Here is a 15,397-nt window from a genome sequence, read left to right as displayed (position 1 = left end):
CTTTGTCCTGGGGGTTGTCAACATGGATGTTAAAATCACCAACAATGACTAAACGGTCAAAGTCAATACACACTATAGACAATTATTATATATTGTTAAATACACTATCAGTCAGATTTCTTGTGACAAGCTGTGGCTGATATGGAATCACTGCTAAATTTGATAAACTCACACAAACGTTTGAGCACTTCCTGTTTCTAAACTGATTCACCGCTCTTAATCTATTACCTATCAACACAGATATCGGCAAAGCTACTGGCAGGCAGGGCCCCGGCTTGTCTTGGAAAGAGTTGAGAGTGCCATACACCCTTGAGACTGGACCACCATACCCCTAAGAAGGTCTACTATAAGTTAAAGATGGCTACAATGGCAGGGCCCAGGAATCCCTTTGTTGACCAAACTGGTTTTGAGTTCAAACTTGAAACCTACAGTGAGTTTTGACATATGAAACTACAGAAGAACGGCGGCAGTGGCTCAGTCTGTAGGGACTTGACCGAAGGGTCACCGGTTAGAGTCCCGATCGACCAAAAAAACACGGAGTGGACTGGTAGCTAGAGAGGTGCCAGTTCACCTCCTGTGCCCTGCCGAGGTGCTCTTGAGCAAGGCACCGAACCCCCAATTGCTCCCCGGCGCCGGCTAAACTGGCAGCCTCTTCGCTCGGGCCCTCTCCAAGTGCATGTGTATTCTGTATAGTGTGTATAACTGTGTGTGTATTGCATGTGCATGTGTGCACCTACTTGTATACCGTGTGTGTGTGTGTGTATTAAAAATACTAAATACAAGCCAGAGTGAAAAACTGAATTTCCCCCTAGGGGGATTAATAAAGGTTCATCTTCTTCTTTAAGGAGACTTGTTCTTCATGTAGCGGCTGGTTTGGACACAGGGCGGAAGAAGAGTTTACAGTATTGCCCTGATGCTGTGTACAAAGTCACATGTGTTAACAAATGCACACATGCCCTCAGTACATTCAGATGTTTTGTTTTTATAACCATCAATCTGTTGGGGAAGAGAACAAGTTCCCCTGTAAGATACACCCGGAAAACAAAGTAAACATATGAAGTGCGTGTGTGTCGGTATGTTGTCTAAACCAGATGTTTCCTTAAATTAGTCTAGTCCTCTTGTGATAGGATGCAACGGCGTCACACCACCTCCGCCAAACCCCCCCACTGCTCCCTGCAAACCTGTCAAGTGCATGTGTGTCGGTATGTTGTCTAAACCAGATGTTTCCCTAAATTAGTCTAGTCCTCTTGTGATAGGATGCAACGGCGTCACAACACCTCCGCCAAATCCCCCCACTGCTCCCTGCAAACCTGTCAACCTGAAGCCTGTCAGCTGCTGTGTGCTCATATTCAGCTCTGCATATGTTACGTGAATGTTCTCTGCGTTCCCTGGTGTTCTGTATGTTTTGGCAGAGGCGCTAAGTTGGATTTTTTTGTGGGGGCGTCGAGATTGAACACATCTGCATATTTGCTGTGTGCACATCGTCAAGTGTTCTTTCTCATTCCTAGCTGTTGCTCAGAGTTTATGTATAGCATGAAAGCACACTTAAAAGATAGTTTGGGTGATTAATGACCTTTGAAAGAACAAAAACAATCAAAGTTTCCTCAGTGGTTGATATAACAGTGGATAGTACATACGTTTCATTAGTATATGCAGCAAGAAAAACACAGCACACAGTTGTAAGACTGAAGTCTTTATTCACAGTTTCGCGCCTTCACCAGACTCCAGCTGTAATATAATATTTGTGTGTACGCTTTGTTCCTCAAACAGGCCTCTTTCACCAAAGAGGCTTCTGGGATTTGTATTATCCCAACCCCAGAATGGTGAAGAAAAAAAAAAGAAACACAAGCAACTAGTGGTCTCTAATGGTCTGGTAAAAAATGGAGACACAATATTTTTGTTTGTTAGCTGTCTTGAAACCTTGCTGGGTTTGTAACTCATGTGTCTGTTGAAAAGCTAGAAACTCTTTACAGCCTGATGGACCATGATTAATTCTGGACTGATGTCTCCATGTCTCAAGGTTTTAAATAATTAACAAGAACTTCACTTTCTTGCTGAAGGTTAGTTGAGAAGATCAATATCAGTATCCTGTCTGTATACTAGCCCTGAAGCTACACCATTGACAATGTTAGCTTAGCTAAATGACTGTTAGCCTTGCTCTGACCAGTGGAGCAAACTCCACACACCACATCCTCTGAAACTCACTCATTACAGCAAGTTTGGGGAGGATCTAAATCGCAGGGCTGGACTGGAAACGGGTTTGACTTTGTGTCAAACATATGGACACAGCTTTCTATTCCAGCTGAACACACAACCAACACTAGTTGAGGGACACGTTCGTGAGCCTTCACCAGAAAAGTCTGTAAAACCAATGTAGACCGGATGGGCAAACTCCATTGACCCCCTTCATATCTCATATTCGTCTACCTCAGCGTTCTCTGCCAGGGCAATGGATCAGTCCTACCCTGAGTCCAGAACATAGCCACCATGAAAATGAATGTGTTCTTCCATCATGCTAGTGGTTTCATTTATGGTGATATTGATTGCTATTCCTACTGGATCCTGGTATTTAACTAAAAGACACGAGAGTGCCATCTTTTTATCTAACTCTCAACAAGAAAGCGAATCAATGATTCTTTGGTCGTTTGAACTTGTCGAGTCAAAACAATGCAAGCTACATTACACATATTGACCAAGAAAATAAAAAGCTACCCCTACAAAAAGCTACTTATGTGTTATAAAACAAACATTAACAAAAGTATATAAAACTTTCAAAGGTTTTGAAAGTGTAAAAAATGTTACACTTGTGTCATCATGGTAAAGGTGATAATGTAGGTACAAACAAATGAATTATCTACAGGAACAACTAGCTATGCAGGAACATTTCTGTGAAAGTTGATGATCTATAGTATGAAACACTAGAAGGACGGCTGCGGTGCTGATGTGAATGAAATAACACTTTATAAATTACAGTTGGTTGGCATCTGAGGTCCTTGTCCAATGGCTTGAAAGGGGCACTGGGGGGTGGGACGCCTCACCACACAGTTCCTAATTGTTGTTCTTCCTTTTGATCTTCCGACGTGTTATAAGATCTGAATGGAGAGAACTGGAATGTCCAGAAATCCTTGAAAAGAGAGAGGACATGTCAGAAATAACCAGAGTTTTCACAGTGTTTTCTGTTTATTATCCCTAAAGAGAGGTGTAGACGGAAGAGATGACTTACCTCGAGGGGAATTTCAGTTCCAGCCCTCTTGTCCGCTGTGAAAAAAAAAAAATGTAATCAGCTGCTTTACTTTTGTCGATGCTCTATTGCTTTTATAAGTAAAAGTATGAATAAATGAAAAACAAAAGAATAGAGTAGTTTCAAATATATTTCAGGTCACATTTCTGTTTAATGTTGGATGAATTAAGTATTTTTTGGTTACATAGATAACTCCATATCATGCAATGATGAAAATGTGTAATTCCCCTCCAAAACAAACCATTTAAGTTCCCAAAGTTGTATTTAAGTGTTCTACACCAAAGGCACAAGATGCTATCATCAAAAAAAAGCTTCCTTTTAGTACTATTTAGCGAAACATTTACCAAAATCGTACAACATATGAAGATAGTTGGATATTGCATCAAGTGGGAATGATGAAAGATATGTGCTATTCCTTGTTGAGAGTTGTGGAAAATCGTAGGTAGACAACAGCAGTGATGGATGGAAGGATGAATGAGACCAGAAGAAGAGGAAGAAGAATCTCCTGGGTGAAATCAGACTGATGATGATTAAATGGCGGGTTGTTCTCAGGTGGTTTTAGTTTACTTGTTAAAACAAACTTTTAAAAGCAACATTATGCAATTTCTTTACTCAAAAAGAACAGCTTATCATGTTATACAGTAGGAAGAATGCATCCTCTTCGTGTCCAACCTCACTCCCTGAACTTCTGTTCTTACACTATGTGCCTTTGAGAAGCTATAAGACAAAGCTAGCTCGGTATCCTCAGTACGGACATCATAGCAGAGGCAAAAAGAATGAAGAAGATGTTGACATTTGAAGCCAAGAAGAGAAAGAGAAGCAATGCTAAAAACACAAAGCATTGTATTAGGGCAACATTTGTATTTATGAATCCCAGAAGTGCCAGTTTTTGCATAATGTTGTTTTGAAGTTGTTAGATGGAGATTAGTGCAAAGTGACGACGGACAGTCAGTACCTCATCAAGGAGATCCTTCCCAGTCGGCGTAGCTCGGAGGAGCCGAGGCCCGAGGGAACCGGGTCAGAGTGTTGGGATAGGGAGAGATACTGTACACACACACACACACACACACACACACACACACACACACACACACACACACACACACACACACACACACACACACACACACACACACACACACACACACAAAATACATACTTATGGGGAATGGTTTTTAACTTAAAATCTGTGAAGATCTGTAGCAAATGTCTGCAGACTGTCAAAGTATTCCTCCACCAATTAACCCCACGGCATGCGAACAAGCAGAGACGCTGCTCGTACCTGACCACAGCAAGGTCTCCATGGATACCACACACTTGTCCCCCATGATTACCTGTATTACCCATACTGCAACACAAGAGCGGGGGTGGACAGGTGAGAAAGAAAATGGGAAGACTCCACTCAAAGCAACAAGGATGGAGTGATCCCCGGAAATAAAGTGGAAAAGAGGAGGCAGATGCAGGAGGAGATGATGAAATGAAGATCCACGCAAAGAGACAAAGTTCATGCGTGATTTCCCATAAGAAAACATTTAAGAATGATCTCAGGAAATCCACAGTCAAGTGTCCAATTCCAAACATGGTATGTAAACATGTGGAAGAGGAGGAGAGGATGCACGGATGGCAGACAAACATTAAAGTGCAACAAGCCACGGGTAAGTGGTTCTGGAGAGAGTGGAACAAATACCAGGAGAAAATATGAGGATAATCAAAGACCATGAGAAGGAATAATGACAGAGAGAAGGAAACAAGAGGATTCATTAATTTAGTTTTGATCTACAGAAAAAGATTAAGAAAAACTACCAATAAAAACAAAATAAACTTCCGTCAGTGGATATACAGTATGTAATGTAAACCGTGTGTGTGTGTGTGTTTACTCACTCTTCAAAGACATCTTCTGTGTCCATCCTTCTGTAATACTTTGCCAGTTTGACAGAAACAATGATGCTGGGGATCAGGAGGACACAGCAGCCTCCCAGACCAAACCAGAATGTGTTCTGAAAAACCACAAAAACAATAAAAAAAATATTTTCACCAGTTAACCTCTGATCAGAAAAATAAGTGACATGAAGTCTCCTTGGACTTATTTGGCATTTTCACATTTGAAATGTGGAGATTGATAATGAAAGAAGCGTTGGTTGCAACCCAAGAGATTTAACATGCAGCACATACACATTGATGGCCAAGATGTGCCCATTAGAAGGCACACATAGTACAGAACATATGAATAAAAACTTGTTTGCATGCACACACATGCAGCACATACAGTACCGGGCCTGCAGGCACTGCTTTATAAATCTCTGTTTGGATTGACCACAGTCATTAAACCCTCTCTCTCTCTCTCTCTCTCACACACACACACACACACACACACACACACACACACACACACACACACACACACACAACACACACACACACACACACACACACACACACACACACACACACACACACACACACACACACACCACACACACACACACACACACACACACACACACACACACACACACACACACACACACACACACACACACACACACACACACACACACACATATAATATATAGCTAATATGCAAATACTTTGCCTCTCCTCAGGGACAGAGTGAAAACAGTGAAGGATCTACAGTATGTGTATGTTACTCCCTGTATGGCCTACGGACTCTATCTCATCTCAGTGTGTGAGAGGGAGTGTGTTGAAGACTTGAGAACATACTGTTCTCTTATGTGTGGCAGAATGACTCCACAGACTTCATCACTTCCAAAAAACCCAGTGCTCACTCAAACTGTCAAAGAGCATGTTAGACCCAATTCCAACTAAGCTGTTGAAGGAAGTTTTTCCATTAATTAGCACTTCTTTATTAAATATTATGAATATGTCTTTATTATCAGGCTATGTTCCACAATCATTCAAAGTAGCAGTGATAAAACCGCTTCTTAAAAAGCACAGCCTCGATCCAGAGGTTTTAGCCAACGAAAGACCTATTTCTAATCTTCCGTTCCTCTCAAAAATTCTTGAGAAAGCGGTCGCAAAACAGTTGTGTGATTACTTAAAAAACAATGATTTATTTGAAGATTTTCAGTCTGGCTTTAGAACACATCATAGCACAGAGACAGCTCTGGTTAAAGTCACAAATGACATTCTAATAGCCTCAGACAAGGGACTTGTCTCTATTCTTGTTTTGCTCGATCTCAGTGCTGCATTTGATACTATCGACCATGATATCCTATTGCAAAGACTAGAGCACTTAGTTGGCATACAGGGAACTGCTTTAGGCTGGTTTAGGTCCTATCTATCTGAACGCTCTCAGTTTGTACGTGTCAACGATGAATCTTCCATGCAAACCAAAGTTAGCCATGGAGTGCCACAGGGCTCAGTGCTCGGACCTATTTTGTTCACATTATGCTTCCTTTAGGCAATATTATAAGGAATCATTCTGTAAACTTTCATTGTTATGCGGATGATACTCAACTATATTTATCAATCGAGCCTGATGAAATTAATCATCTAAATACAATTCAAGACTGTCTTAAGGACTTAAAAACGTGGATGACCTTAAACTTTTTGATGTTAAACACGACCAAAAAGTTATTGTACTTGGCCCGAAGAATCTACGAAACAAATTATCTAAAGATATACTAACTATGGATGGCATTAATTTGGCCTCCAGTGAGACTGTAAGGAATCTTGGTGTTATATTTGATCAGGATTTATCCTTTAACGCCCACATAAAATCAATTTCAAGGACCGCCTACTTCCATCTACGTAACATTGCAAAAATCAGGCATATCTTGCCTCAAAACGATGCAGAGAAACTAGTCCATGCATTTGCTACTTCTAGGCTGGATTATTGTAACTCTTTATTATCAGGGAGTACCAAGAAGTCAGTCAAGTCGCTTCAGCTGATTCAAAATGCTGCGGATCGTGTACTAACCAGAGTTAGGAAAAGGGACCACATTACTCCTGTTCTGGCTGCCTTACACTGGCTCCCCATAGAACACAGGATAGAATTTAAAATTCTTCTTCTCGACTACAAAGCCCTTAATGGGCAGGCGCCATCTTACCTTAAAGAACTCATTATACCCTACTGTCCTACTAGGGCATTGCGTTCCAAGAATGCAGGGTTGTTGGTTGTTCCTAGAATCTCTAAAAGTACAATGGGAGCCAGAGCCTTTTCTTATCAAGCTCCACATTTGTGGAATCAGCTTCCAGTTTGTGTTCGGGCGGCAGACACCCTATCCGTTTTTAAGAGTGTGCTTAAGACCTTCCTTTTTGATAAAGCTTATAGTTAGGGCTGATTAGATTCAGCCCCTAGTTTTGCTGATATAGGCTTAGTTTGTCGGGGGACATGGATGATCCTGCGGTCCTGTGTCCTGGATCGCGAGCCCTGGATCGCGAGTCGTGGCTGTGGTCCTGGATCATCGGTCCTGGATGGATATCCTCATGGATTCATCTTCCTATTATACACACATGCATTTCCAAACATTTGGACTACCTATGTTGCAAATGTATTATCTTTTCAATTTACACATGGCATCTATTGCACGTCTGTCCGTCCTGGGAGAGGGATCCCTCCTCTGTTGCTCTCCCTGAGGTTTCTCCCATTTTCCCCTTTAAACTGGGTTTTCTTCGGAAGTTTTTCCTTGTACGATGTGAGGGTCTAAGGACAGTGGGTGTCGTATTGTCATACTGATATTCTGTACACACTGTGAAGACCACTGAGACAAATGTAACATTTGTGATATTGGGCTATATAAATAAACATTGATTGATTGAGTGATTTATACTTCTAGTTGAAATCCAAATACACACACACACACACACACACACACACACACACACACACACACACACACGCACACACACACATATAATATATAGCTAATATGCAAATACTTTGCCTCTCCTCAGGGACAGAGTGAAAACAGTGAAGGATCTACAGTATGTGTATGTTACTCCCTGTATGGCCTACGGACTCTATCTCATCTCAGTGTGTGAGAGGGAGTGTGTTGAAGACTTGAGAACATACTGTTCTCTTATGTGTGGCAGAATGACTCCACAGACTTCATCACTCCCAAAAAACCCAGTGCTCGCTCAAACCGTCAAAGAGCCGTTTATACTTCTAGTTGAAATCCAAATAAATACATTCGGGGGAACATGTACTGTACATACAGCTGTGGCATGAATCTGTGTGACACACAAGCACACCCACACCCACCCACCCACATCCCCCCCCACACACCCACACACCCACACACACACACACACACACACACACACACACACACACACACACACACACACACACACACACACACACACACACACACACACACACACACACACACACACACACACACACACACACACACACACAGTGTTCTGGTGCCTTACCACTGAATCCACTATGAAGCTGCAGCCTACAATCTCCATGCTGTCCACAATGTTACTGATGGGTTTACACTGGGCCACCTCTGAACTCAACTGTAGGAGAAAAACACACAAAGGTATAGATTACAGTGCATGTATGAATGAAGTCAAATGTAAACTGCATGAGTATAGTTTAGCAGAAGAAAGTCTCCTAATTACAGACTTTTGGTTTGACAAAAAAGATCATTTCAGTTTCTTTCAAACCAAATTTCAATCAAACTGGCCTTCGGAACTGTGTCCTGAAACCTGAACATCATGTTCACTCAGATCAGTACAGAGCTGATTTTACAGCTCACTTTTTTGCATCCTATAATAATATTATTTTCTGCTGGCAGGTTTCCATCCAAACATAGCAAAGTGTAAGCACATTTCTGTACGTTTCCATATATTACTGTAATGCACATTTCCGGAGTTGGTTCATCAAGAGAAGCAGCAGGGGGTGCTAAGTCTCCAGTTACGTGCCATTAAACCAGTGCAGAAGAAGAAGGTGATGACGAGATGACCTTTTAAATTTAAAAGGTGCAAATTAAATCCTAAATGGTCGGGTTATATTTAGAAAACATCAAGTAATTATGATCTTTTTATTTGTTACACATATTGATTTGAAGAAGGTTGTCATGTTTTCATCTGCTGTCATGTTTTTGTATCGTGCTATTTTCCCTCTCAGTGGATGCTACAGTAAAGTGCTTCGTGTACACTGTACTTCATTATTAATTCCCCCAGTGCACTTATTGTATTTTTTTTTTCAAAACTCCAACTTTCCCAAAGGATCCAAGTTTAAAAAACGTTTGCCGTTTCCACGGAGAGATAAAAGGGGTCATTAATAATGTATACATCAGAGAAAACTGGTAATATACTCACCGAATGTTTAACCCATGCTGTGTACTGTTTGAAGTATCCCACCAAGTTCTCTGTGTAGCCTTTGGTTTCCTAGACAGACAGAAAAGGAAAACGTGTGACGCCATCTTATATCATCTGATTCACCAGTCTGAAGCAACAAGTGTCTAAAAAGGAAGGTCGTGTATCAACATTAAAGGTCCCATGTCATGCTTTTCCGGTTATTACCCGTCCCCTTGTGTGTTATGAAGTTTGTTATGCATGTAAACGGTCTGCAGAGTCACAAACCCTCAAAGTACACCCTGCAGTGAGTACAACTCTAACACAGAAAAGACCTGTCTATGCTGCCCCAGAACGCCTCATTGGAGATTTCTCTTTTTCCATTGTTTACTTCTTGGGTACAGTGATGTATTTCGGGTATAGTGACGTAACGTCCGCGGAGCCGTTACGTTTGGACCAATCCGCGGATTTCCTCACACACACACACTCAGCGGGACGTTGCGAAGCTTGCTGCTGCGAGGAGCGGGACAGTGTGAGCTGGCTCACTGGTGTGGGGTCGGCGCGACAGCGAGACACTGTGGAACTCAGCCTGGGCACACACACAAACTCCCAGCCAGGCTGCGGGTGTGTGTGTGTTTCGGACTGGGTTTCGCTGTGTCTCGCTGTCTCGCAGACGGCCACTGGGCTCACAGGGAGGGGGGGGGGCAGGAGCTCCAACAAGCCGTTTAGGACAGAGAGTGAATACACATACTATACAGAGATGCTGTACGAGAAACCAATGTGAGTTTGGAAAATTGCACAATATAAATGTATTCTAGTAGACCTCAACAATGGAATTATGATCAGTAGAAATGGCCATGACATGGGACCTTTAACATTGTTACATATTTTATTTTACCCTTTTCACCACATGGGAGGCGTTATGAGTGATGAGGTATTCTGCTGCATCGATGGCACTCAGGATATTCGTGGCCTTAACCTAAAAGAGAGAGATTAATTTGTTAATATAGAACATAAATAAAGCAAAACATCTAAAATGGTTTACTTTTTATGTTCAGTTTATAATATAGAAGACAAATAAGACGAGTGCACCACGTTTTATTTAAATCCTTCAATGTCTTTGATTTGTTGTTTGAATTGATGTTGATTTTGATAAATTAGACGGCAAGTCAATACGAAAGTAAAAAGTGTTTTGTTTGTTCCCTCACCGTCAGGTCGTTGGACATCCTCTGCAGCTGCTTGATGCTCTGACTCAGTGTACTCTGTGTGAGGAGACACAAACACAAACTGTTACCCAACAAACAATAATGCCATGACCACATTTTTCACAAACAGAAATATCCATTACGTCACATCACTGCTGTCACAACATTTACAACACTGCTACGATAAACACACACACATTTATGAACACAGGGCTTACCCGCGCTTTCACATATTTCTGTCACCGTTTAACAAACAAATAGGAAGAAGAAAGAAAATAAGTAAAGTTAAAGGGGACCAGCTAACAGAGGAACATGTTTCGTAATACATCGCTAAAAATGTATAATTACATTATGTTTGTTTATTTGTAATAATGAGTTATATGATATTATATTTAGATTTATTTCTGTGTAGCATACAATCAATACTTTTTTGTATATCAGCTATTACAGTAAGCATTACAATATTCATGAGAAAATAAATCACAATTGATGTATATTTTTTATTTTACTTATTTTTAAATAGGAAGGCAATTCAGGCACTCCAACATAAGAACAAGGAATTAAATATTACAATTGCAGTGGCTAAATCTTTTAAAAAGTTTACATGTTTCAACCTGTAGGTCTCTGTCAGGGCTAGTAACTAACAGGATGTTGGTAAATGTCTGAATCTCCTTTCCAAAGCTAGATATATGGTTGCTGATGGATTAGCTTGAAGCAATAAACCCTTAACGATGTCGAAGGAGCTTTTGGATTTGTGCCGAGAGCTGCAGCTGCAACTAAGTCAGTCAATACCAAACTCCAGTGTTTCACTGAGGGTAAGCACAATATGTATTTGTGTAATTAAAGCTGACAGTGGCATAACACAATTAACAGCCCAGTTTTTATATTTTTTTAGGAAGGTTGCCAAAGAAATGGGCCTTAAGTTCTAAAAGATTGTGATCTTCAGGCTTAAGGTAACATGCTGAGGGAGATTTTATTTTGTCAGCGGAAGAAACGGGGGTAATCTGTGTGTATTTCCGTTAATAACTGTGTCATATATACCTGGCTGCTAAATCCTTAGAAATGTTACAAGGTGTGTATTTTGTAAACTGTGTAACTTGCTGCTGTTAAATACCAACCACCTATGTGCAATATGTGCTAGATGTGCAATATATATAGATGCCGTTAATAACTGTGTAATATACATCTGGCTGCTAAATCCTAAGAACTGTTACAGGATGTGTATTTTTTTAAATTATGTAACTTTTTATTTTTTATTATATTTTTTATTATACCATAACTTAGTACTTTTTTTTAATGCATGTCACATATTTAACATATGTAGCATTAAGCTGTCTGTGGCTCTTTTTCCTGCTGTAACTACGCAAATGTCCCCTCTGTGGGACTAATAAAGGTATTCTGATTCTGATTTGGTTGTGCATATGTATTGAGTGTCGGTTTATTTTTTTAATGAGAGAGTTGATTACCATTGCTTGCTCCATTGGAACCACTTGATCCCTGTGGATCTGTCTGATACTGCTGGCGTGTCCTTTCAGTGCATTCTCCAGAGCACCCCGGGGCTGTACACACAAACAATAAGCAGAGGATACAGAAGTTTGATGCAGTTCAATCTTTAATTACTGCAGGTAATTAATATAAACTCAATGATTTATTTTTCCTGGCTTCTTTTCTTCCTTCCTTCCTGCCTCAGAAATGCAGGCACACACTAATCCTTCTGTGGCATGTCCCATGTGTCTTTAAATGGCACGGTTCCTGTACTCTGTGCTCTGCATGTGCCATGAATGTGTGTGTGAGTGTTTTCAGGGTGAATGGGCTCCTTGTTCGAACCAACTGAGCATGAAATAAAATTATTTTCTGCACAGTCTGTCCAAATGTATGTTTGCACTTGTGGTTTAAAAAAATGTCTATATCATTGCTACAGTCTACAACATGTTAATGCTTAAGAGGCAATATAAACTTGTTTTAACGTATCATTATAAAGTAAATGTTGATTGCACAATGCAAGGGCTGTGCATTAATGACACCAACAGCGTTTGGTCCTCTATCAGATCGCTTTCATTCTAAAATTCTGTCTGCTACCTGGTTCAGCCTTGTGGGTAAATGAAAGCTCTATTCACAGAGCAAAGCAATGGAAAACAAAATGCACTGTGTTCAGTTCAGTGTTGCAAACTCTTTTACAAAGAAAGTAGCTAGCACTAGTTGAAGTAGAGGAAAGTAAAACCCATTTACATATAACTAACCCTGTTTTTGTTTAACAGCAGTTCTGTAAGAATAACTTACATAATAATTCAAAGCAAAGTGTATTACCTATGTGTGTGAAACATAACTGTTATCACATTTCTTTATCATTTTGGCATTTGATTAATGAGAGCAGCTTCATGTTGTTGCTTTAATCTGTTGGTACGATAATGATGAGACTCACCAGTTGGTCTGCCTGAGCCTCCAGGTCAGTAGAGAAGGACAGGAGATCTGAGATAGTTACTCCTTTGTTTAACTAGAATAACAAAACCAAAACATACACTCATGAAGCAGGGATCATAGTTTCAGTCTTGATTGGAGTTTGGGTTTTTCCAATGAAATAGACTTCTCAGCCCAAATGAGTACTCTTTTGAATAAGCATATTACAAGTGAATAGGATGAGTAGAGGAATAGAGAGAAGCTTTTTTTGAAATATTATTTGTATTAAATTCATCCATCCATCCATCCATCTTCTCCCGCTTATCCGTGGTCGGGTCGCGGGGGTAGCAGTTCCAGCAGAGAGCCCCAAACTTTCTTTTCCCTGGCGACATCAACCAGCTCTGACTGGGGGGTCCCAAGGCGCTCCCAGGCCAGCGAAGAGATATAATCCCTCCACCTGGTCCTAGGTCTACTCCTTGGTCTCTTCCCAGCTGGACGTGCCTGGAACACCTCCCTAGGGAGGCACCCAGGTGGCATCCTAACTAGGTGCCCGAACCACCTCAACTGGCTCCTTTCGACGCGAAGGAGTATTAAATTCATATTCTATAAATGTATACCTCAGTCAGGTAGGCTTCATAGTTGATATGTCCGATTCCAGAGTTGGCGAAGTTGATGAGGTTGTCTCTGCCGGCCTGCTCCAACAGCGTGACGTCCTGTAGGTCCACCTGCACTCCCTCCAACACTTTGGCCAGATCCTTGTTGTACTGTTGTTAAAAACACTTAAACTGATAAGTAACCTTTCATCTTGCTTACCCAATGCATCGGTAACACAGGTTTTTATCAGCATTTCCTACAGAGTGCAGTGAGACTTACCACAGTTCTGTTGAGGAAGGAGTTGATGTTGAACATCGTCTCCAGCTGCAGAGAATGGTACAGACCGTTGTTCTCATAGCAGTCCCTACGAGACAAACACAGTACAGTCACACGCTAAAACGCCTCTAGTGTACACTTATGAGCATTTGTGCTACTGGTAGTAAACAGTGATCTTTATGTCAAGTATGAACAGTGTTAGTTGTTGGTATATTACCTGTACATGCCTCCCAAAGTCAAGTCAATGTTAGGATTCTGAAACAGCATACCAGGAAGGAAGTTCTTCTTGCCGGGATGAACCAGGAATGGAGTGTCTATGATCTATACACACATGCATTTTCATCAGCACAAAGCCACAGGGCCACATGATTTTGCTCCGAGAGGCAGAGGAGAGATGATTCAGGAAAAGAAGTGAACTTGTTTTCTGCACCTTGAATAGCTGTCGGTTAGCGAGGGGTTCACACACCATCTTCTCCACGTTGCCTCCAATAACAAACAAGGTCGACACAATGGCCATCAGCACCCAGACGGAGATAAAAGAGAAGCCAACTCCACTGAAAGACCAATAGACACAAACACATCAGTTATCTTGTACTATCTGTTTCCTGCATCCATCATCTTTTACAATTGCTACTTCTATGATTTGATATGGTCACTTTAAATAATATATATATATATATACACTGCTACTTAGTTTTGTGGTCTACTTATCTGTTATTTATTTTTTACTTATTGTATTTTTTATTGTTAATAACGTGTGAACTACTTAGTTATTTTTGAATATGTTAAGTCTATTCTCTTACTTTATCTGCACAATACTTCTGCTGATGTAATAATGTTCCTTTCATCGTTGCGGGACAAATAAAGGCATTCTGATTCTCAATCTTATTCTGAACATGTTTGCTTGATTTCTTATATTTGTGTATCCTTCAGACTGATGAACTCAAAAATAAGCCCTCTTGTCACTCCTCTCAGTTTGAGGGTTGTACACTTTGGGAAACATACGCCATTAGCAGGTTGCCGCCGGTGTTTGAGAGGCAGCCTCGTGTTGTTGGTGTCGCTTGCTCGTCGTAGCCGCAGGCGCCACACAGCAGTCCGAGGGTGTTAAAGGCCAGGACCAAGATCACCATGCAGAGCACTGCCACACAGCCGACCCACCTGCGACACACACACACACACACACACACACACACACACACACACACACACACACACACACACACACACACACACACACACACACACACACACACACACACACACACACACACACACACACACACACACACACACACACACACACACACACACACACAAATAACTTTTCAGCAGCCAACTGAGTATTCGCAGAAACACAGAGAACCTGGTGAATGTTAAGTCCAATATTCACTGTCTGTCAGCTCTGATTTAG

At 41.1% G+C, this 15,397-nt stretch overlaps 1 protein-coding gene across 2 annotated transcripts in view; it reads right to left on the bottom strand.

Moving 5' to 3' along the window:
* Window positions 1–1,698: 1,698 nt before the first annotated feature.
* The window catches only part of prom1b (prominin 1 b), a 36,047-nt gene continuing 22,348 nt past the window's right edge, over window positions 1,699–15,397 (bottom strand). The window contains exons 12-27 of one of the 2 annotated variants that reach the window (XM_034085776.1): window positions 14,992–15,144; window positions 14,417–14,540; window positions 14,204–14,307; window positions 13,990–14,074; window positions 13,734–13,880; window positions 13,142–13,213; window positions 12,186–12,278; window positions 10,723–10,776; window positions 10,413–10,493; window positions 9,539–9,607; window positions 8,642–8,731; window positions 5,123–5,238; window positions 4,524–4,589; window positions 4,197–4,285; window positions 3,224–3,258; window positions 1,699–3,124 (exon numbers count right to left, since the gene is read on the bottom strand). In XM_034085776.1, coding sequence (XP_033941667.1) covers window positions 4,201–4,285; window positions 4,524–4,589; window positions 5,123–5,238; window positions 8,642–8,731; window positions 9,539–9,607; window positions 10,413–10,493; window positions 10,723–10,776; window positions 12,186–12,278; window positions 13,142–13,213; window positions 13,734–13,880; window positions 13,990–14,074; window positions 14,204–14,307; window positions 14,417–14,540; window positions 14,992–15,144 — 1,339 coding nt within the window. In that variant the 3' untranslated portion in view covers window positions 1,699–3,124; window positions 3,224–3,258; window positions 4,197–4,200. The remainder of the gene's footprint in view (window positions 3,125–3,223; window positions 3,259–4,196; window positions 4,286–4,523; window positions 4,590–5,122; window positions 5,239–8,641; window positions 8,732–9,538; window positions 9,608–10,412; window positions 10,494–10,722; window positions 10,777–12,185; window positions 12,279–13,141; window positions 13,214–13,733; window positions 13,881–13,989; window positions 14,075–14,203; window positions 14,308–14,416; window positions 14,541–14,991; window positions 15,145–15,397) is intronic. The other variant, XM_071203435.1, reaches the window with a different exon arrangement.

Source organism: Pseudochaenichthys georgianus, chromosome 1 (assembly GCF_902827115.2).
Source record: "Pseudochaenichthys georgianus chromosome 1, fPseGeo1.2, whole genome shotgun sequence".
Classification (NCBI taxonomy): Eukaryota; Metazoa; Chordata; class Actinopteri; order Perciformes; family Channichthyidae; genus Pseudochaenichthys; species Pseudochaenichthys georgianus.
Note: the sequence above shows the minus strand (reverse complement) of the source record. Positions and strands in the feature narration are given on the sequence as shown.